This window comes from Globicephala melas, chromosome 21 (genome assembly GCF_963455315.2).
Source record: "Globicephala melas chromosome 21, mGloMel1.2, whole genome shotgun sequence".
Taxonomy (NCBI): Eukaryota; Metazoa; Chordata; class Mammalia; order Artiodactyla; family Delphinidae; genus Globicephala; species Globicephala melas.
Window position 1 is genome coordinate 25,618,421 of NC_083334.1, and position 24,428 is coordinate 25,642,848.

Genomic DNA, 24,428 nt, shown 5'->3' on the forward strand with positions numbered 1-24,428 from the left:
AACTTGTGAGTAATGAGGAAGGAAAAGGTCTTAGACATTTCTCAGACTTTAATAGATAAACCAAATAACAATAAACAATCCTCACTATTATTCAGTCCCCTCATCTTCCAAGTCTCCTTTGCCCCAGCTCTTTACTCCCCAGAGGCAATGGCAACCTCTTCTCCATTCTCTTCTACATCATCTTCATCTGAGCCTGCGGAGAAGCAGACCTCAGCAACCTGATGTTCGTGGGGAAAGGGAATTTTGCTCCGAGCCACACCTTTATAAAATGTATACAATACAGACCAGCTACTTCCTGTTTATCCGTGGACAACAGGCAATCCAACAAAAGGCAAATGTGCTACAAGACCTAAACCAAGGCATATCACCACACCTCCCATGAAGGCTGCCTCTAGATACTCTGCTAGGGTTGGGTGGAAAGACATAAAAGGCTAAAGAAAATGAGGAAGGGGCCACACAGAAGATCGGCGAGGACCAAGACCTGTGGCAAGAGGTACTTGGTATGTTTGGGGAAGAGCAGGGAGAACAAGGGAAGCGGGAAGGCAAGAGTGGCAGGAGGTGGTGAAAGTAGAAAGATCAAGGACCAGACAGGTAAGGTGTTGATGGCCATGGTAGACTCTTTGGATGCACAAGACAGACATACTCCCATCCTTTATACACAAGTGGTCTACCAGGGAAAAGATACATCTAAGAAACAGTCGAAATCTAAGAAACACTATGAAATGAAAATGCGAGTATTAGAGGGTCATCGGATGAAGGACACTCATGCACCTAAGGGATTGCAAAAGGCCCCCCAAGTACTTTAAGGAAGGTGTCAGTCAAGCAATAGATGAGTTGGGGTAGCAGGTAGAGCATTCCAGGGAGAGGAAACAGAATGGACTAAGTCTCAGGATAGAGAGAGAGGTAGAGAGAGCACTTGAGGCTAAACAGTGAGTCTAAGGAGGAGAGAGGCGCTGAGGAGGGAGACCACAGAGCGTGACAGGGCTGGATCTTAGGAGCCCTTGTAAAACATGGCAGAGATTTTGGTCTCTATCCTAAGAGCTACAGGAAGCCACCTTAAGCGTGGAGAAATTTATCAGATGGGAGTTTTAAGAAGGTCGCACTGGCAGGTAATTTAGCGTGGCTGAAATACAGAGTGTGGAAGGGAGGTGGCGAGAGATAACACTGGGGAAGTTAGCCGAGGCCAGGTTGTGCAGAAAAAAAATCCAGAAAGGTTCTTCTGTCCAAAAATTTTTTAAAAAGAAAGAAAAAGGATAGGCAATCTAACACGCATGAAGGAAAGTATCAGATGTCTCTCTTGGGAAATATTGCTCTCTTGCCCACTAACTTTATTTTCTTGACCAATGAAGCTGAAAGTTATGTTTCCACCTTGTTCTTATCTTAGCTTCACAGTAACTGTCAACGTAAGGGTCATTTACACTAGTGCTTTTCACACTCACTTGAATGTGCATTAGGAGCCCTGGTGACATTAATAAAATGCAGATTCTTGTTCAGTAGGTCTGGGGCAGGGCCTGAGACGCGGCATTTCTAACATGCTCCCAGGTAATGCTTGGGATGCTGGTCCGTGAACCACACTTTGAACAGCAAGCCATATACAGCTCTAGAGCTAAACACAAGGTATCTGGGGCTTTCTGAACATATATGTAATAGCAGTGTTAAAAATGCAAAACAAGTAAGCAAACAGAACCAGCAGATTATGCCTCAGTTACTGTGCTGCCTGCTTTCGGAGAACCTGGGTGTGACATGTCTTTCTATAAAGAGACTTGAGGAGATGTTCAGTGTGTAACTTAATTGGAAGCAGCTCAACTCCAACAATACTTCTCTAGGAAGCTCAAAACTGGAGTCCTTCTGACTGTGACCCTACACCACAGTGACACCTGCTGGTGGATTGGTGGATTACATGTTAAGGCTTTGAGAATAATTGAGTCAAGTGAGCAAAACTTTTTCACACACAGCTTTAACGGAAGTGCAACTTCTGGTTGTGAAAGGACCCTTTAAAATAAAATGTCAGAAGTACCTTGATAAGGATTAAGGTCTGCACCGTAGTATGCTGATAAAAGTTCAACAACTGGCTCTCCAGGAAAAAAAATACGTGAGTAAACACATATATTATAAATTTTACTCATATAAAGGCTATGCAGCACATGATTTATCAATAACAATAACAGGTTTTGGTGTCAATTCTGAACAGAAATTTATTCTCACAGAATACTTTCTCTTATTTTGCCAAACTCTTATCGGTTGCTAATCCATAATTGCAATTCGACAATGTTTTGACAAAAATAGTCTCTGAAAAAATGCTTGTTGAGCATGCAATTTAGCAAAACTCCATTCATGTCACTGATGGCATGAATGTAGTTCTGACATGAACGTTGGTTGGTATTTTTGTTTACGTTAATGAATAAAACAATGAAACAGCACAAACATACGTTAGGACACCACTCATTACTCAAGGACATGAGAACGACTTCTTTGTGAAACTGGACGACAGTTTTGAATACTGGAAGACTACTTACTTCTTCAATTTGGGGACTATTTATAATGTAACAGGTAACGACATGACACAAAAGTTTAATCTGCATTAATAGCACTTCTCCATCATTTTCTTAAGTCTAGTTGATCAACAAAACAATAACTCTCGACCTGATCTGTGGCATTTTCCAGCTTCCATGTTGTAAATACTCCCACCAAGACCAGTTTCAAGCTCCTGAGGAGGCATCACTGCCTGTGAAGTTGGGAAGATGTGCAGCAGCACACAACTCTATAGTATTTCTACCACGCAGGTAAAATAGAAGTACATAACCTCAAGGGTACAGGTAATAGAAACCTGTAGCAAAATAATCAAGAAGCAATGAAGTTTTGAGTGTTTTTAACCTTGTTTTTAAACAGTTTATCTAATTGTAATATTGTATAATTTAATTTTTAATAGTGATTGTTTTTAACAACCAGCTCACAACATTCCTAAAAATGTGACAGCTGGTTCTCATGAGCCAGTAAGAGCCAGCTCTAGCAACACCACTGGGTCTTTGGGATGGGGAGGTTTGAGGATAACATAGAAAAGGATTCAGGGAGCTTGGAGGCTACTCTAGGACTTGAGACCTAAGAAAGGTCTATGCCAGCTCTTGACCAGGTGAAAACAAAATGGCAAATGAAGTCATGGAAATCACAGTGGAATATAGAACTACTCCTGATGTGGGGCAAGAACTAAGACAAGTTGCTCTACTCAACAGTGGACTTTAGCAGGGACATGGAAGGGACAAGGCAGGGGGCTGAGGCAACGACAAGGTTGCCAAAAGGGAAAGAAGGGGGAGAGGGCAGACCCCCAGGCATAATCTCTTCCAGCAAATAGAAGAGGAGGAAATACTCCCTGATTCATTTTATGAAACAGGTATTACTCTGATACCAAACCAGACAAAGTACAAAAGAAAAAATTACAACTACAGCCAATATCCCTCATGAATGTAAACACAAAATCCCTTAATGAAATATTAGTATAGAGAATTCATAAATATATTTTTTAAATTAAATGTTATGACCAAGTGGAGTATAATCCAGGGATGCAAGAATAGTTCGATATTTTTAAAAAATCAATGTAATCCACCATACTAGCAGGCTAAAAAATATGACATGATCATATCAATCAATGCAGAAAAAGCATTTGATAAATTTCAATACCCATTCGTGACTTTAAAATTTTTTTTAAATTCAGAAAAATAGGAAATAAGGTGAACTTCCTCAACTTGATAAAATGCACCTACAAAAAACCTACAGCTAATATTATACTTAATGGTTAAATACTGAATGTTTTCTCCCTGAGATCAGGAACAAACAAGAATATTCACTCTCATAGCTCTTATTCAACATAGTGCTGGAAGTTCTAATCAATGAAATCAGGCATGAAAAGGAAAAAAAAGACATAGAGATCAGAAAGGAAGAGATAAAATTGTCTCTGTTTACAGATGACATAATGATTGTCTACACAGAAAATCCCAAGGAACCCAAAATAAATTCTGGGAACTAATAAGTGAGTTCAGCAAGATAAATATACAAAAATCAATTGTATTTCTCTATAGTAGCAGTGAACATATGGACACCAAAAATTAAAAATACGATACCACTTATAAACAATACATAGGGGTAAATATAACAAAACATGTTCCAGACTCATATGCTATAACTACACAAAACTGAAGAAAGAGGGCTTCCCTGGTGGCGCGGTGGTTGAGAGTCTGCCTGCTGATGCAGGGGACACGGGTTTGTGCCCCGGTCCAGGAAGATCCCACATGCCGTGGAGCGGCTAGGCCTGTGAGCCATGGCTGCTGAGCCTGCGCGTCCGGAGCCTGTGCTCCGCAACGGGAGAGGCCAAAACAGTGAGAGGCCCAAGTACCGCAAAAAAAAATAAAATAAAATAAAACGCTTTAAAAAAAAAAAACTGAAGAAAGAAATCAAACATCTTAATAAATGGAGAGAAATGCCATATTGATGGATTAGAAGACTGAACACAATAAAAATGTCCATTTTCTCCAAATTGATATAGTTTTAATGCAATTCCTAGCAAAATGTCAGCAAGTTTTTTTTTAAATATAGACAAGATTATTCTAAAATTTATATGTAAATGCAAAGGAACTAGAACTAAAACAATTTTGAAAAAGAGGAATAAAATGGGAAGAATCATTCTACTCATTTCAGAACTTACTATATAGCTACAGTACTAAAGACTGTATAGTACTAGTGGAGGAATAAACACATAGATCAATAAAACAGAATAGAGAATCCAGAAGTAAACTCACACAAATATGCCCAAGTGGTTTTTGACAAAGGTGCAAAGGAGGAAAGATAGCCTTTGTAACAAATGGCACTGGAGCAACAGGATATCCACAGGCAAAAAAAAAAAAAAAAGAACCTCGAGCTAAGTCTTATACCTTATATAAAAATTAACTTAAAATAGATCACAAACTTAAATATCAAATGTAAAACTAAAAAATTGTTAGGAAAAAACAAGAGAAAATCTTTGAGATCTAGGGTCTAGGCAAAGAGTTCTCAGACTTAACACCAGAACACAGATCCTAAAAGGAATTAATTATAATTAAAATTAAAGTCATAAAATGATAAATTCAAAATCAAAAACTTTTGCTTTGCAAAAGATCCTGTTAAAAGGGTGAAAAGACAAGCTACAGAGTGGGAGAAAATGTTTGCAAACTACTTACCCAACGAAGGACTAGTATCTAGAATATATTTTAAAACTCTCAAAACTCCGCAATAAAAAAGGAAGCAATTCAATTAGAATATGGGCTAAAGACACGAAGAGATATTTCATAGAAAAAGAAATAGAGGTGGCAAAGAAAGCCCATGAAAAGATGTTCAACATTATTAGCTATTGGGGGAATGCAAATTAAGACCACCATGAGATATCACTACACCCCTATCAAGATGGTAAAAATTAAAAATAGTGGGAATACTAAATGCTGGTGAAGATGCAAAAAAACTGGATCACTCATATATATTTGATGGGAATGTTACAGCCCCTCTGAAAAAGTTTGCCAATTTCTTTAAAAACTAAATATGCAATTACCATATGACCCAAAAATTGCACTTCGGGGCATTTATCCCAGGGAAATAAAAACTTATTTTCACACAAAAACCTATATCAAATTTAATTTTAAAATATTTAATTGCCTTCTTGAGAGTTACACAGATGTATAAAAGCAGACACAGGACAAAATCTCCGTCTAGTCCCCTGCCTTGTCACCACCTCTCTGTTCATTATATCTGGAATGGCATGTAAGTTTTGTCTTCATCTGATGGATAATAGATGCTTGCAATTCTGTGATGAAAAGGATTCTAAGGCCTTAGAATTCCAAGGTTGGCAGGAAAAGTTTTCACAATTAATTAGTGTTGTCTGCCATGAATATAACCAGTAAGAATGACAATATACAAGCTTAATGTTTGCCAGTTGTAAATTGAAATATGTTGCCTCACCAATCATAGAATACTAAAACCAGAATAGGTATTAGCAATAACCAAGTAGATAACTCTTTTATTTTACTGATGTGGAAACCAAAGAAGTAAAATAAGAGAGAGCCAGACCCCAAGTTTATTATCTGACCTCCTCCATTTTACCAAGTCCAGCCTTGCTTCCAGAACTAACTGAGTAGATATTTCAAGTCCATGGGTTTTCTCTTTGTGTGGAAGGGATTTTACTTCTGTGGTTATTTCTCACAAACAGCTTCTTATGCTGGAATTGTCCTAGGAAAAAGGGGAGAGCATTCTAGAAAAGAAAATATCCAACTCCAAAAATTTGAAACAGAATCTCTTTCATATTCATCATCTTGCTAGTCAGGCAAAAGTGTTCAGAGACTATCTGGCCTTATTTTAAGAAGTACAAGTGTTCTTCTCTCATATTTGGGGAAGTGGTAGAGTAGAGAGATGTAAAAATGTGATGCTGGTACCTTCAAGCCCTTTGCCTGTGAAAACCATCACCGTATCATGCTGGGAATTTACAGAGGTCTTTTCAGGCTTCCAGAAATAGCAGGTCCCATCTTCCCTGTTAGTTCCTTTGCCTGCTAATACCAAAGAGATCACTAAACTAAACTCCATGAATAAATGCAATCAAGTTAAGATGTTCAGATTTTGACTTTTATGTTTTAAAAGAGGGAAAGAAGACGGCTACATAAACCCTTTGCCCCTGAGAACAAGCTGTGCTAAGAGATCTGAACTCATTACTGGCTGCTTTGGTTCCATGTGCCCTGAGACCTACAGAAACTGTCTGAAGCCTCGCTACAACCTCCCCAAGTAACTACGTAGTGACGGTTAATGAATATGCAAGAATTTGAGGATCAGGCTGGGGTGAGCAGGCCTGACATTTGATCTTTTGAGTGAAACTCAGGATAACAGCTCTCAGTGTGTTTTCTGAAAGCCTCCCATGGCCCTTCCTGCTGCCAGCCTCCCACCTTATCTGCAGGCACCGAAAGCTTCAAATTACAGCAGCTAATCAGATGAAAGCAGAAATGCATCCTTCTAATGGAGGGAGAGGTTAATGCCCTGACCTTTTTCCTTCACTGGCAGAGGCAAAACAAAAACACAGATGAAGGTTATGTTGCAGAAAAGCAGATGAGCTCCGCTTCAGAGCCCCCAGAGTGGATGTTCCAGCTAAAATCTAAGATGTTTTAGAGACTACAGACACACATCAAAAGGACAGAAAACAACCCAAGATAGCAGTTACCAAATTATCCCGGAGACAATATGCAAATCCCTTACTCAGTAAAAGTGATCAGTAGAATTTACTTCCATACATAGGTAAGTTACTTTGCACCTAAAATTAATTTCATTTATGGCCTGGTTTTATGATATTTTTATATCTTTGACACCCTATATGGGCCCCAGGAATAAACAGAGCTGAAAAATAAGAAGCATCGAAATAAAGATTTAATGTGAAATGTGAAATTGTCTAATGCAATAGGGACTCATAATTTAGCCAAAAGAGTATATTTTTCTTGAGTATTCTGTTGCACCAACAGATTTCTTCTGGACTAACATAGTTTGTATTAAAAACATATTTGCCATTGATTCAGGAAAGAATACTCTTCTGACATCAACCTATTTGATCGAAAGAGGTGCAGTTAAAAATGTATGTGGGGTAATTTCATCTTTTTATTAAATTACTCTGGAGAGCAATGTTACCATAGGGTGATTGAGACACTAAAATTCAAAGAAACTTGGGAGTGAGATAAATTGGATTTATATCACTTGAAAGATAAGTCTGAGATCAAGGTTCTGGGTGATTTTCTTCTGACAATCACCATGTGTGGTATATTTTAATGTGTTTTTATACTCCATTTTTGAGGGATGAAATATTTGAGTGCCTGAAGGAAGTGTCATCCTGATGGCAGGGGGAACAGTGGGGACTGAAAAGAGGAAAGATGATAGTAACCAGGCAATTACAGAACTTGGTATTTAATACATTTTTAAATAATAGCCTACCACTCAGTGCGAGGGAAAGAAAAAGAGAAAGCTCTGTGAGAGGCACTCAAAATGCCTAATAGTGAGCTAAATTTCCTCTCTGGAGTACTCACCTTATTGTTCTGGATAAACTTCTAGATCAATAGAGGCTCATCATGTTCTGTCATCTGAGAGTTTGGTTCACAGTGTCAAACCAACAAACCCGTCTCTCTTAATCACCAATTAAAAGCGGAGCCTTGGATTATACACTGCACAAATGACCAACATGGAACAGACATAACATTCAGATGACATGAAGAATATACCAATTCCATGACCAAAAAAGTGCTGCTTATCCATTTTATTTTGTCAGCTAAGGGATCTCTAAGTACATGCTTTGGAACAATTCTGTTTCTTTAAAAAGTATATTGCAGGGCTTCCCTGGTGGCGCAGTGGTTGAGAGTCCGCCTGCCGATGCAGGGGACACGGGTTCGTGCCCTGGTCCAGGAGGATCCCATGTGCCGCGGAGCCGCTGGGCCCGTGAGTCATGGCCACTGGGCCTGCGCATCCGGAGCCTGTGCTCCGCAACTGGAGAGGCCACAGCGGTGAGAGGCCCGCGTACCGCAAAAAAAAAAAAAAAAAAAGTATATTGCAGAATGGTCATGAACTTGGCTCTATATCTGGACTCAGCTATTTACTTGCTGTAAATTTGGATAAGTTATTTGACACGCTGAATCTGTTTTCCCATCTGCAAAAATCTGAGTAATACTCCTTTCACTCCCTCTGCCTGTGCTCCGCAGAGGGAGAGGCCACAACAGTGAGAGGCCCGCCTACCGCAAAAACAACAAAAAAACCACCATCTGACCTTCAAGATACTTAGTCTGCAGGAGACAAACATGTAAACAGATCATTAAAGTGGCTATACAGTAAGTCCTCTTAGAGACATTGCAGGATCAGTTTTTCCCATCTCACTTTTCTCCTCCTGATCTCAGGTGCACACCAGACAAGGATGAGAGGAGGGAACAGGAGACACATCGTATTTTAGCAGGACAATCTACAGGACATGCCTATGGGATTGCAGATGCTACATCGTCCAGAATATCAGGGAAGCCTCCTTCCCTCCACCTGGGGCGGCATCCAGCAGAGGGCTTAGCAGTGCGAGGAGACTCACCTGCAGAGAGAAGCAGACCCTGAGTGTGCAACAAAAAGTAAACGTGCTAAGTCTCAGACCAGTTGAGACAGACCAGACAAGGAGAAGTTAATGAACTGTGGCAGGAGCGACTCCCAAAGCCTACCTCCTCATTGAAACTCTTAAATGAGCTAGAAGGTAGACCCCCAAATCAAAAACTCTTCAATGTTCTTCCTCGTTCCCTGTGGGTATGGGGCTGTGCACACATGTAAGTATGTACATGTGAGCTTACCCTGTCAACTGTCCAGACCATTTGGGGAATGGGCTGTCCTGTTCCCTCCTTCTCTACACTGGAGTATAATCTTGGTGATTACAAAGGAGAACTATACAATGTGTAATGAAGGAAAAGAAGAGAAAATAATAATAGTCTTTGAGGGTACTAGGGAAGGCTTCACTGAGGAAATCATTTGAGCTGAGTCTTGAAGCATAAATAGGGATTCATCAAACTGATATTCCGAGCAGAGGAAATAAAAGTGTACACAAAGATGCAGAGGTCTGAAGAAAGCATGGAGTGTTCAGGCAATGTACAGTTAGTTTGGTACAGCAGAGCACAGGGGCATGCTAATAAACGGGGAAGATGTAAGAGGTGAGCTTAGAAAGTCAGGGAAGGGATGTTTCAGAAGAGTCTTTATCCCAGAGGGAATGTGTGCCTATTAAAGGATATTAAGCTAGGGAGTGTCTGATTTACAAGAGGAAGGTTTTTGTTGAAAGAAAGGTCCCAAAGTGAGCAGACTACAAAGTTGACACCATGTAAATAAATTGGGGAAAGGCTATCAAAGGTCTTTGAGCTGCAAGGTCGAAGGATGTGGGGCATTACCTTGGAAGAGACCCATGGAGCTCCTGAACTTGGTGGGACTAGACTGTGGTTGGTGAGGGGTCCTACACAAAACAGTGGCAGAAGGAAGGAACTGATGTGAATACGTTAAAAGAGTAGATTGCTAAATAGGATGGGTTAACATGGAGAGAGAGGATGGTCGGATGTGTAGTTTTAGAGATTTGACAGACCAATCTATGGAGAAAGATCTCAATTTCCATCTCGTTAAGGTCAAGGGGCCTGGGTTGAATCTAACTCAAGTTTCCCAGTGGGTAGTTGAACATACACTTTGATCATGATTAGAAGCATGGCTTTGAGGAGAAAAAAATGTTTGATGTCAGAAAACAGCTCCCTGATTGTCTAGGGCCAGGAATGGGGGAGTATTGACTAGAAAGGAGAACAAGGGGTCTTACTGGGGTGATATACATGTTCTACATCTTGACTGTGGCGGAGGACACACAGCTGTATACATCTGAAAAAAACTTATTGAACTTGAGATGGGTACACTGTAGTTTATGTGATTATAATGCAGTAAAAGTTCATTTTTTAAGACGTTTTGTCTTAAGTATACGAATGACAGTTGAAAATGCGAAGTGGACAAGATAGATGAGAAAAGTTATGGAGTGAGATAAGAAGAGGACAGAGGCAAGAACTGTATCACAGGGGTAGGAGAGGAAAACTCGCAAAATCACCAGCTAGTGTTTAGTGTTTAGCCATGAAACAGAATAGTACCATCTTACAGCTCTTTGCAGGGGACTTCCCTGGTGGCCTGGTGGCTAAGACTCCACGCTCCTAATGCAGGGAGCCCAAGTTCGATCCCTGGTCAGGGAACTAGATCCCACATGCCGCAACTGAAGATCGTGCACGCAGCAACGAAGGTCCCACGTGCCACAACTATGACCTGGTGCAGCCAAATAAATATTTAAAAAATAAAAAAGCTCTTTGGGGGCTTATATGTCATCTAGTTCTACTTCATTTTACATATGAAGGAACGGGGATTCGTACTGAGATAAAATGCTTTGCTCAAGGTCACAAAGGTAGTTAATAGCAAAGGCAACACTAGTTCCAAGCCAGGACCCCTGAGCCTGGGATGGCTCTGTCCTGGACTACTTCATCAGTGGGACTCAAATGTAAAAGGACACCCTACACCACAAAAAAAGAGGTCCCACTGGTGTCCCACTGGAGTTGAGCCATATATTTATTTCCTCCTCTTAGTTACTGCTTTCTTGTGCAGGGCTCATCAAAGAGCCACGTGACCCTAAGAGCTTGCAGAAAGCTTCAGAAGACAAACCCACCTTCCACTATCTGAGGTTTTGGAAGTGAAAGGAATATGGTTAGATCTAGACGTGCACACCATGACTGAAAACAGAGAAGGCATTTTTTTCATCACACAGATATCTACCTACAAAGCAGGAGTTTTGGTTTTGGTTTTGTTTTCCTGGGATGACACATCTCTGCACATTGCACAGGCACCTTCTGACAAATCAAATAAATGAACATGTCACGAGTCAGTGAAAATTAAGAAAGAGGAGGTGTAGAGAAGGTATTGAACAATTTATCAAGCCAAACACAACCTTTCCGTTTTTATTTTCTTTTATGTTTCTTCAAAAAATGAACTCACATAAGTGCACTTTTGTTTATAATAAGAAAAGAGACCAAATGTTGACTCCATTGGTGAGTATTGAACAGATGGAGCCAGAAGCATCGAGGGGAGAGGAAATGGAGACAAATACGGTTGTCATGGTTTCTTTGAGATGCAGTAAACGAAGGGACCCAAATGGACAATGAAAGCCCCCACTGGGTAAAACCACGTCACTCCTTTCTTTTTAGGTAATTGCCAAGCTCACTTGGAAGGTCTGAAGTCCATGGGAGATGAGAAAACAGCAATGCTGTCGCTCACCCCTGGCTATTCTCAAATCATTTACCCTGGCACCATCCTATCCTCCCATATAACAGACATCAAACAATTAATGACTACCTCAGATTAATCTGTTACCCCAGTGGGCAGTGCCCTGCAGAAATGTGACACATGTAAACACGAGATGTGAGGGAAGCTGGGCGCTGCCCGAGACCAAGTTCTCTGTTTCCCTGCGAGGCAGCAAGTACACATGCGAAGAACAGCATGTGGAGGATCTGTAAATCCTGGTGACGCTTCAAGGCCCCTGTCTTGGTGCCACTTTCCAGTCCTCTCCAAATTAACCCAAATCCACCTCCACTGCATTCCAGGTAATATGTAGATTGGACGAGAGCTTGATATACCTGTATTGCCCAACCATGTCCCCATAATTTGTTTATGGGGGTGTTGGAAAAGGAGAGAATGGGAGTAGAGAGGGACCCCTTCTCAACAGCTTTTTTGAGGGTCAAATTGAAGTCCAGCGCCATGAAGACTGTCTCTCCGTGATGGAGAACAGGCGAACGTCGGAAACATTCAAATGTTTGGCTGAACTCACGTGTTTTGTCTGGAGGTTCTGATCAGGTTGATACAAGGTCTTTTCCAAGGTCATCGCAGAGGCTGCCAGCGCTGAGATCAGACTGTTTCAACCCCGAGTTCTACAGCAGTCCCCGTCCGGTGCCTGCCAAAACGGATTCTTCCCAGTCCACACAAGATTAGGGGTTGTTTTCTCCTTGTTCTCCATGCCCTTCGTGAATGACCCTCTAGCTTGTTACAGACTAGTGCAACATGAGCAGAGAGGTCCTGTGTCGAGGGGAGGAATGTGGCTGTGTTTAGGAAACACTGGTTCTGGGGTGCTGGGTGGTGACACGCCGGGCATCCGAGCCAGCTGCAGACAGAAGGAGGAAGGGGGGCTCACCGTGGCTCGGCTGCATGTCCTCAGAAGCCAAGAAGAGCAATTTTTAGGCTGTTGAAATGTATCTCTCTGGTGAGTCTGTCCCCAAAGCCCAAAGCCTGCAACATCTCATTTCCTCTTTGGGGATTTCCTGAAATCAAAACGGAGATGTTGGCCTCTGTAAAGAAACCTGTAGGAAGACTCTTCTCTGGAACTAGGACCGTGTGTCTCAGCTTCAGTGTACAATTTGGCCTCACCAGCTTGAGGCTCTTTTTCCATCTCCTCTGGAAGTGCATGTCCCACACCGCTCCTTCATTGCCCATACCCTCTGCTCCTGGTCACTGGCACTGCCCCTCAGTTTTTGAAAACGCAAAAGCCTCTTATTATGAAGTTCATTTGGAGGTATTGCTTTTCCAAAAGAGGGGGGCAGAATAGGAATTTGGGGGAACCACATTATCCCCTATAATTGCAAAACTGAAGGAAATTTTGGATAAGCATCAAATTCGAAAGAACACAGCCTTGATGAATTGTATCTTTGTTTCTTAGATCTGGGACCTGTGTGGGGAGGGTGGAAATGGGCATAATAAGTAGGCCATAGGAAATGACATCACACACTCTTTTCTTTCACCCTTAAAGCTGGTGCTCCATAACCGTGCTCATGGTTTACTAGAGTGTCACTTCCAAGATCCAAACATTATTTTTTTCTGAGCTCTTGTTGTTTACACAAATACATCATCATTACTTCACAAGCCCTTTGTGAGATTTGCTCTGCCAGCTCTCACAATGGGGAAGAAGGACTTGTGCCTACAGAATTGCATGAGCTTCTGCAAACAAACAGGCGCAATACTAGCAAAACTGAGACCTTCCCAAAGATGGGAGTGTCTAAGGCCAATGTATGGGCTTTCCCAAGTGTTTCACTTCCCCATATATACAAACCAAATCACTTATAATTCCAATATCACGAGAAAGCTTCTGAAGAAGAAACAGACTGACTTATAAGCACGACACAAACTCCCCTCCACTAGTAAAGAATTTCATACCTATTTTAAAGGCTGTAAGGGTAGTACTAGATTTTTCCGTATCAGTGGGGATAGGGACATGTTTTCTTCAGAGGTGCTGTAAAGAACTGCAGCCACCTCTTCCTCTCCCCACGGGAGAAAACAGAGTGTGGCGGAAAGAACGTGAACAAACAAAACCATCTTGGGTTTGAAATTTGGACCTGTCATTTATGAGTGATATGGTATTGCATAAGCTATGTATATAATTACTGTGTCCTGCTTCCCCATCTTAGGTGAAGTAAAATACAGTTCTTTTAATATGAGCTTCCACATTCCCTATCTCAAAAAGGATTTTTTCTCAAGGGAAGCCTCCTACACTGTTGGTGCAGCCACTATGGAAAACAGTATGAAGGTTCCTCAAAAAACTAAAAACAGAGCTACCATATGATCCAGCACTCCCACTCCTGGGCATATATCTAGAGAAAACCATAATTCGAAAAGATATGTGCACCCCAATGTTCACAGCAGCACTACTCACGATAGCAAGACATGGAAGCAACCTAAACGTCAATCGACGGTGAATGGATAAAGAAGATGTGGTACATATATACAACGGAATACTACTCAGTCATAAAAAAGAATGAAATAATGCCATTTGCAGCAACAGGGATGGACCTAGAGATTATCATACTAAGTGAAGTAAATCAGACAGAGAAAGACAAATACCATATGATACCACCTATATGTGGAATCTCAAATATGACACAAATGAACCTATCTACAAAACAGAAACAGACTCACAGACGTACAGAACAGACTTGTGGTTGCCAAGGAGGAGGGAGTAGGGGAGAGATGGATTGGGAGTTTGGGATAAGCAGATGCAAACTATTATATACAGAATGGATAAACAAAAAGGTCCTACTGTATAGCACAGGGAACTATATTCAATATCCTGTGATAAACCATAATGGAAAAGAATATGAAAAAGAATATATATATGTATAACTGAATCACTTTGCTGTACAGCAGAAATTAACACAACATTGCAAACCAACTGTACTTCAATTTAAAAAAAAGATTATAAAAATTCATTTTCAACGGCATCCCTAGAGTTACTGCAAAAATAAACAGATTATGGAGGGGGCGTCAGAGCAGATGTGTTTCATTTTCTTATTTCTGCTTCATCACCTCCAGGCTAAAGACATACACTGAAGTTGGGATTTTAGACCATGAAAACAGGAAGTAGAAGACATCTGGGATTATACTTTACTACCTAAAGATGTTCATCTAAGTGACCTGCATTCTCTCAGACTAGCAGATAATATTATTTCACTGGTGAAATGAGTCTTCTTATTGATGGTGTGTGAGCTATATACACGATGACTGAATGCGGCTTGTAAGATAAAACTTTTTCAGGTGCTGCAACTAAGTGAATATTGACTTGCCCCAGCCCCTGTACTGAAGGTGAACAGAAGGAGTTTAGCCACACAGCAGGATGGCTTGCCCGGTGAGCGCACCGTTGTTATTGCCATTCCCAAGTCAGTTCTTATTCTTGCCAGAAATCACATGACGTTGACAGGAGAAATGTCTCCTCTTCTGGGGAACAGGAATAAAACAATGGAGTAAAAAATGAAAAGAACAGAGAAAGGATTTGCTTTCAGACTTGCCAACTCACTCTGAATTTGAACTTTCAGTACTTTTAACCATCTTGTCAATATAGCACATTTAATACACTCTATCAATATAATCCACTTATATCATATCTCATGCTTCAAATAGAGTAGTAGAAATTCAGGAAGTAAATTCCATCTCAAAGGGCTCTTACAGAATAAAGAAACAAAACCTTCCTGGAAGTGGTTTGTATTTTGCTAAGGCGTTTCCATATTCATTCCCCTACCAGAATTAACACGGAAGCTCTATGGTGGCAGGGGTTTTGTCAGTTTCACTCACTACTATAGCCTCTTGGCCCAGAATAATTCCTGGCACATATTAAGTGCTCAATAAAAAATTATTGAGTAAATTAATAAATTCCAGGCAGCCTGACATTCTGAGTGACCCAAATAATGATAATTTCCTTGATAATATTTTAAAAATAATTTTCTTGTTCTTGAATACATTTTTTCCTTGTTTCCCTAGTGAAAAAAACCAAAGGCTTCTTTTCCTTCATGGAAAGTTCTGATTACCTTTTACCTTACCGCAATTTTCAAGTGATCAATAATTTTAAAAATATCCACTAGAAACTCCATTTTCCCCTATGGAACACTTCAACCAAAAAAACTAATTTAAAACAAATGCTCTCTCTCTCTAGTATATAACACTATTTCTTCCTTCCTTCAAATTATAAAAACAAACTAATAAACTAAAAACTCCTGGCCTTTCTCACCTTCTGAGATGGCCCACACTCTATCTGTGGAGTGTGTTTCTCTCTAAATAAATCCACTTCTTACCTAAAAAAAATAAAAATAAAAATTCCTTTACACGTCATCACCTCTGTTTCCATTCAATGTCAAAAGTAACATTTGTTAGTCTCATCAGGAAAGTCTCAAGAATCAGGAAGTTGTCAAGTTCGAAGTGGTGGAAATTAGTTTTCCAAAATTTTAATTTCCATTTGAAAGCTGAAATTTTATCATTGCCAACAAAGTCTATTGGTTCTCTTAAAGTGACAGGCTCACTACATTTCCATGAAGCTGACTGACAAAAACCCATCACTGAACAACCCACAGTTTGCCAGACACTCTTGAGCAAAAATGGTTTTCCAGGGAAAAGTTTAGCTCACAACTCAAACAATCACACAGTGCTTTTCTTTGAGATTCCCATTGTGCTTTGGTGTGCAGCAGACATGCTTTATATATACGCCCCATTTTGTCACATAGAATATTAAAAAGACATGTACTCAAAGGTCAACGTTTTATAAAATGAGTCATTTTTATTACTTCATCAAGGACATCATTAAGTAAACTGGCTTTATTTTTCTGTGAGTGTGACTCATCAGATGAGTCTGCAGTCACGTTTACTCTGTATACATAAGAAGCAACCTATGTGAGGCTCATTCCAAAGGCTCCTGGGATACTGCCCTTGCCTTAAAACCATTAACGGCACCAGCTACCTACACTGATAGTCTCTAAAATCTTTAATTACCTACTCAATCAGTTTTTTTTTTTAATTAAGGAGTTTGTGATAGTAAAATTCCAAGTATTCCTAATGGCCTATTGGGGCTGGTTGTATAACCTCCTCTGGTGAGCAAAGCTGGATGATGAAGTAAGTCATGGTTTGCAATGGGAAATAAAATAGGGAACAAATTTTTGACTTAATGTCCACAATTCTCCTGGAGACACTGATCAACGTTCAGTCCTGATTCACTTCAGAAGCTTCAAGAGACAAAGAGCTGAACGGCTCATGTCACTGGCTCCAGGGGGATACCACAGAGCAAGGGTAGTTATCAGGGAAGAAGCCCAGGAAGGTGAAAGGAGGTCTCTGTTGATCATGATAGGTCATACCCTCCTGGGGATACAGTCTACCTCTGACTGACCCCAGGCTTGGCTGTTAAGCCCAATGAGTTGAGAGGACAAAAGTCATGGAGGGTCACTCCTGCCCCTTCTCACACCTTGCATCCTGCCCAAGTCCTTAATAATCCCCCTTCCACCAGCACCAACGGGGTCACTAATTTAATGGGTTGGGCCCGGGATATTGATGAGGTCACATTTACTAGTCAGAGAGGTTACTATGACTTAAAAGGGAGCTCTCATGCAACGCACCCCATATTCTTGCATCCATAGCGAGTGGAGAGCAAAGAGGGCTTGTCTCCTAGGAGGTTTTCCCCTATTTTATTCCTGTTTTGATCCTTGGTTAATGAGTAATCAGGGTGAGGACCTACAGACTTTCTCTCCTTTCTCTTGACACATTGAACAGGCTGGTCCTAAGACTGAGAACTGAGAAACAGAAAGGCCATAGAAGATGCTCCTTAGGCTTCAAATCTAGATTATATGTTCAAATCCAGCTTTTACTGGAGTTCATTGCACTGGGTTTATTTGGGTTTGCACAGCTACTATAAAGAGGTCGCTGAGTTTCATTATGCTCTTGGAAACTTTGTGTAAAACTCCATCAGAAATCCCATGGAAGGGAGAGACAGTTATAGCACAATTCAAGCTTTCCTCTGTCCCTGGTTTTAATACCATCCGCGTATCACAATGCCCCTCTCACCTTTCTCCATTGTCCTGCTTGTATCTGCTACAGTGCCTACCACAATGCCCATCTCATAACAATAAATATGTTTGAAACAACTAAACGAAGAACAAAAGGGTACCATCCCTGGTCCAATCATCAGTCATTCCCTTTTCCTGAACCAATCTCAACCCGGGTCTTCACAAACAGAAGGGTGATGGCCACAGATAGCTGGAACAACTACAGCTCGCATTTACTGAGAGAAGTATGAACACAAGCTTACTTAATCATCACAACCACCTCACAGGGAGCAAACATGACACATGAACAAGATACAGCTTTAAAAGGTCGAATAACTTGACCAAGGTAATAAAGATGGTACATCAAAGAGTAGGGACTAAAATCAGGTCTTTCTCATTCCAGTCACAGCTCATAATTCTATATTCCCTCTGAGTTCCTAAAGCATTTTCATTTCTGTAATCAAAAGGAAATAAAGATATATGTTGACATTAGAATTACGCGGTAAAGATATTATTATCTAAGATATTACCTAACGACAACAACAACAAAAATGGAAACAAAGGAAAGAAATTTCCAAAAGAAGGGCGAAGAAATTCTTTGTAAAATATTCAAGATTGCAAAGGTACTTGAAACATAAACTGACTACCTTTATTTGTGGCCTGTGGGCTTCTATACTGTTTACTTTGAAGATTCTAAGAAAGACATATGTCATTTATGCAGAGTTATACCCTCCTGACTTTAGATAATCAACATTATTCATTGAAAATTAACTTTACACTGGATTCCCCTAAGGAAGTGTTGTCTTTAGCAGGAATTATGTGCTACTAATAATTTTTAATGCACAATATTACAATGGGTATTTCAAATTTCAAGTTCAGGTCTGGACTGTGCTTAGATCCTTAAGGTGTTCTATTGATACTGAGCGATTCTCCTACGTGTAATACACAATGTTTGACCCTGAAAGAACCATGCTCATTTTTGCCTTTGTCTTTATTTCTGAGAAGTGCATAGAACACTGTATGCATTCAATCTGTTACTAATAATGATAATGACCTCAACCGATATTTTAGTTGCTAGAATCCAGTCCTTAAGAGCAACAAAGAAGCCAGTCAGCATTCAGATTCTGAAACATTATATTTGCTACGTGACCAAAGGTCAAAGTTGCCTCCATTTTCAGGTGAAGAAGTAAAGACTATTAACTAACATTAGTAATCATTTTCTTCAATATTTCTGAAAAGGTTTCTGCCCACCTCGTCATACTGCTTTGAACATCAGTCTTTGAGAAAATCCAAGTAAAGCGTACTGAAGCACTAAACAGAAAGCTGCACTGCAGGAAGTCCTTCACAGCCATGAGCCGTTCCACACAACAGCCTGTGAGGTAGGACACTTGCTGAGTCATATTTCAGAAATGGAGTCACTGAGGTAAAGAGAAAGGTGTCTTATGATGGGGTCAACACAGCTAAAATACACGGAGGGCCTTCCATGGAACTCCAAAAGCAGAGCTCCCGTTTTGCAGATAAGAATCACTCCATGACAGCAATTATCACAGACGAGAGGGCATTATCTTATTAATGAAAACCCTACTGCAAAAGACACATATGTTAAGCAAAAAATAATAATAAAGTCTCAAATCTATGGGTACTCAAAGAGTTCCAAAGAATCCTTGGTTTATTTTCTTGAAATACACCTCATTTTTATTTTTTAATTTTTTACAATTTCTTTATTTTATTTTATTTATTTTTGGCTGCCTTGGGTCTTTGTTGCTGTGCACGGGCTTCCTCTAGTTGCGGCGAGCAGGGGCTACTCTTCATTGCAGTGAGCGGGCTTCTCATTGCGGTGGCTTCTCTTGTTGCGGAGCACGGGCTGTAGGCACATGGGCTTCAGTAGTTGTGGCATGCAGGCACAGTAGTTGTGGTTCGTGGGCTCTAGAGCACAGGCTCAGTAGTTGTGGCCCAAGGGCTTAGTTGCTCCGCAGCATGTGGGACCTTCCCGGACCAGGGCTCGAACCCGTGTCCCCTGCATTGGCAAGCGGATTCTTAATCACTGTGCCACCAGGGAAGGCCTTACACCTCATTTTTAATCCCATGAAATTCCCTCTCCTTTATCCTCTTCCTCCACAAAATTTTTATACCACATTAAATGAGCAATGATTTTATTTCACTAAATTTGCTCAGGGCTACATACTGCATACAGGTTTAGGGGGAATTTGATCGATGGACTCGTGAAGAAGAACCAAGCAGAACCAAAAAAACACATGAAATGTTGGGGTTTAAGACCTACATGCAGGGAATTCCCTGGTGGCGCAGTGGTTAAGAATCCGCCTTCCAATGCAGGGGACATGGGTTCGAGCCCTGGTCCAGGAAGATCCCACATGCTGCAAAGCAACTGAGCCCATGCGCCACAACTACCGAGCCTTCATGCCACAACTACTGAAGCCCGTGCTCCACAACAAGGGAAGCCACCGCAATGAGAAGCCCACACACCACAATGAAGAGTAGCCCCTGCTCGCCACAACTAGAGAAAGCCCACACGCAGCAATGAAGACCCAACGCAGCCAAAAATAAATTAATTAATTAAATAAGTTTAAAAAAAAAAAGACCTACATGCAGCACATAAGCACTGGGGGGTATCTGCTTAAGGCATTGTGAAGGAGAACTGAATCTACTCGATAATGTCTCATCAGAGGCACAAATCATATCCTGGGCTTTTTTTAAGAGTGGGGGAAAAAAGAAAGAGAAGAAAAGAAACAAACAAATGGGTTTCCCTGGTGGCGCAGTGGTTGAGAGTCCGCCTGCCGATGCAGGGGACACGGATTTGTGTCCCGGTCTGGGAAGATCCCACATGCCGCGGAGCGGCTAGGCCTGTGAGCCATGGCCACTGAGTCTGCGTGTCCAGAGCCTGTGCTCTGCAATGGGAGAGGCCACAACAGTGAGAGGCCAGCGTATCGCAAAACAAAAAGAAACAAACAAATAAACCCATTTAAAATACAACTTAATTCTGGCCTTTCCAATCCTTTCCATTTTGATATTATCAGATAAAAGAGCAGAGAGATAAATAAACTCCTTTCCATCCCCAACACTACCCAATAAGTATGCTTCCTCCTTTAAAGAAGAGTGTGCTTCCCTTGAAAAACACACAGTGGCTCTAACCTAGTTTGTTACTGTCCTAGTAAAAACACATACAAAATGAAACTTCTTAAATTTTGATAATTAAAGAATGTTACACAGAAAAGAACTTCCAAGACCAGCCCAATCACTTCTTTTTAGGTACAAAAACTAAGGCCCAGGGAGGTTAAGATATTTGTTCAAAATCATAGTTAGTTAATGGCAGAGCTAGGATGGAGAAGAACCCAGTCAGAGGGGAGAAACAATGTGACCCCTCTTGCTGCTAAAAGAACGTACTGGTTTCAGTCCTTATGTCTCTGGCACAGCCAGAAAGACAGCTACGTAAGGAAGAGATCACCCTTGGCAGGAACAGAAAGGCACTGGCCTGCGATACAAAAGCCGCTGGTGCCGAGAGTATGCTTTCCTCATTTTCCCCTGATGCCACATCAGGGACATGAGCACCCAGGACTCGTCCTGTCCTCTAGAGCTTACGTCTTTCCACAATAAAGAATATCAAAGCCGTCACACATTGGGTGGCAGCAGGCTTTAGTGTGATGTAGAAGCCACCCCACGCTCACAAGGAAAGAGAACGAGAGACAGTGTTTTCTCCTTGTCTTCCGAGAAGCTCCAGTAGAAGCTCCAGGTAAGACAGCTGAATCTGCTCTGTGACGGGATCAGAAATGACAGGGAATGCTCCCAAACTGGCAGGGCTGCCCTCCACTGCAGGCTGCGCGTCACCCTAAGACAAGACAAATCCGCTTCCACACCACTGGAGTTCCCCAGGGCACTCACCTTCATGCTCACAGCGATCAAAACGCACAGGCTGTCCAGCCTGAACCACAGGACTCTCTGTACTATTCTGCTCAGTGGGATAAGGGAACAAAGGGAACTACTCACCCCTCAAAACACACAAGGAAGAGGCAAGTCTTCCCAAGACGTTCGCTCCAGGGAGGAACGGGGGAGGACGCAGGGCAAGGTGGTGCTAAGAAAGGCGGGAGAGGTGGCTGAAAGTATGGAAGAGGCAGAGATGTGCTATGTTCTTTAGATTTGGGGAGACAGCGGATCAACCCCACGCAGCCTTCACTACTCACTCACATCCCTGGAAACCAACAGATGGCATCGCTCATTGCCAAGTTCTAACGCATTTCATGTTCCTGCTCAGCGTCGGAACACTGGGCTTGCCAAATACCAATAAACACAGCCAGTGAGGTGAGTGTGAGAATCCACAGCTACACCCTCTGCCCTCCTTGCAAGGACTCTTTCCCTGCAGCAAGGAAAACACTCATTCTACAGGAGGTGAATTTCCACACAAGGCGGCAGGGATGCGGGTCCAGACATGTACACTGAAGGTGACCAGTGTTCATACGAAATATTTCTTTTTTACTATAAAAAACAGAGAAGTGACCCCTAGGGGTAACTCATATCTATTATTCAATAGAGCTCACTATGAGTACTGCACCCATTAATTCTCATCCTAGTGGGTTGTCCACAGAGCAGCTATTATATTCAGATATCAAGGCAACCTAGAAAATAGAACTCTGACACTTTTTGATATTAGTCCTTGAATACTAGGGCCCAAAACTCTTGAGTTGAAAAGTTTTGATTCCTATCAACCAGCCACCTTAGTGCTTGGGCTTCTTTCTTGGATTGTTGGAAGCTTGGTATCCACATCTCTCGCAAAGAGCTCCGACGTGGGGCGAGGGGTGAGAAAGCAAACGCTGTAGGCTCTGGACAGCTCAGGTGGGTAATGTCTGCCTTCCATCGTTTGAGTGGTAAGCCCTGCATTGAGAGAAGGGGCGGGGAGGGGGGGAGAATTAAAAACATAAGTTAACACAAGTCTCATGTTCCCTGAAGCAAGTACCTTCACTCCATAGAGTCCACAAAGTTACACGCTGAACAGTTGAAGGAGAAAGAATCTAACATTGAGAGTATTCTGTGCACTAGATACTTTGCTAGGTGTGTTACATAGCTTGTCTCATTCAGTCCTTCAATCCATTCAACATAAACAGTCTCGTGCCAAAGTACATTCTTATGGAATTTTATTTATTTATTTTTAATATTTATTTATTTATTTGGCTGCGCCGGTTCTTAGTTGCGGCATACGGGCTCTTAGTTGCGGCATGTGGGATCTAGTTCCCTGACTAGGGATCAAACCCAGGCCCCCTGCATTGAGAACAAGGAGTCTTGGCCGCTGGGCCACCAGGGAAGTCCCATTTATGGAATTTTAGAACACAGGGAAAAAGGAAGAGATTCTACAACATTCCTAAGAGGAAAAGACCAATTCTGAGGGTCAGAAGTTAGGATGGTTTTGGATTTCTGGACAGGAACACTGGAAGTTAAAAAGCAGTGGTGAAATTCATTGATGAATATTAACATTAGTTAGTTCAACTTTAAGGAGAAGAAGGGTATTTGCATAGCCTCAAAATACCTCCCCCCCAGATATTTATTAATTATTGTGGTGGTTTTTTTTTTTTTTTTTATTGTGGTGGTTTTAACATATGTCCACAAATTATTTTATATTCCTCCCTCAAGGAGGTGAAGCTTAATTCTCCTCCCTTTGAGGGTGGGCTGGACTTAGTGACTCGCTTCGTGGAAAGAGAAAATTAGCAACTTCACAGAGGAAAAATCTAGCAGACACCACCTTAACCAAGTGATCAAAGTTAGCATCACCAGTAACATGTCATGTTGATATCATTTATCCTCTGAAATGATACGATGAGAAGACCTTTTTCACCCCTGTGGTATTATTCTCCCAAATCCAAAACCCAAGTCTTAACATGAGAAAACATCAGAGAAACCCTACGGAGGGACATTCTACAAAGTATTGACCAGTCCTCTTCAAAAATGTCAAAGTTATTAAAAATAAGGAAAGACTGCACAACTGTCACAGACTTAAAGAGTCTAAGGCGACATGAGGAGTGATTACAGTCTGGTATCCTGGATCTGATCCTGGAACAGACAAAGGATATGAGTGGAGAAGCTGGTGAAATAGGACTGAAGTCTGTAGTTCAGTTCCTAGTAGTACTAACAGTCAATATTAGTTTCTCAGTGTTGACAAATGTGCCATGGTTATGTAAAATGTTAACATTAGAGGAAGCCAGGTGAAGAGAATTCAGGAACTTTGTACTATCTTTGTAACTCTTCCGTCAATCTAAAATCATTTCAAAATTTAAAGTTTTGTTTAAGCCAATAACAAAATGCCTTCAAAATTCTGAGAAAAACTGATGACCACTGTAATAGTTTACATTCAGCTAAACTATAGCTTAAATATTAAAATAAAATGAAGACATTTCAGGCAACCCCCATACACCAGGAAGCTATATGAGGATACAATCAACCCACAAAAGAGGGAAAGCTAAGAAAAAAGGAAGAAAACATACAGGAAACAGAAGTGTCAACACAACAGAAAAAGACAAG

The 24,428-nt window shown here is 41.2% G+C and overlaps 1 protein-coding gene across 20 annotated transcripts in view; it reads right to left on the reverse strand.

The window, feature by feature from the left end:
- The window catches only part of FUT10 (fucosyltransferase 10), a 362,801-nt gene that overhangs the window by 254,751 nt on the left and 83,622 nt on the right, over nucleotides 1-24,428 (reverse strand). For 15 of the 20 annotated variants that reach the window (XR_011377110.1, XR_011377117.1, XR_011377116.1 and 12 more), the window contains exon 4: nucleotides 21,804-22,790. Coding sequence is in view for 2 of the 20 variants with exons in the window: in XM_060291385.2 (XP_060147368.1) it covers nucleotides 12,857-12,878; nucleotides 22,633-22,790 (180 nt within the window). In the remaining 18 variants the exon portion in view is untranslated. The other 5 variants (XM_060291385.2, XM_060291386.2, XR_011377114.1 and 2 more) reach the window with 5 other exon arrangements.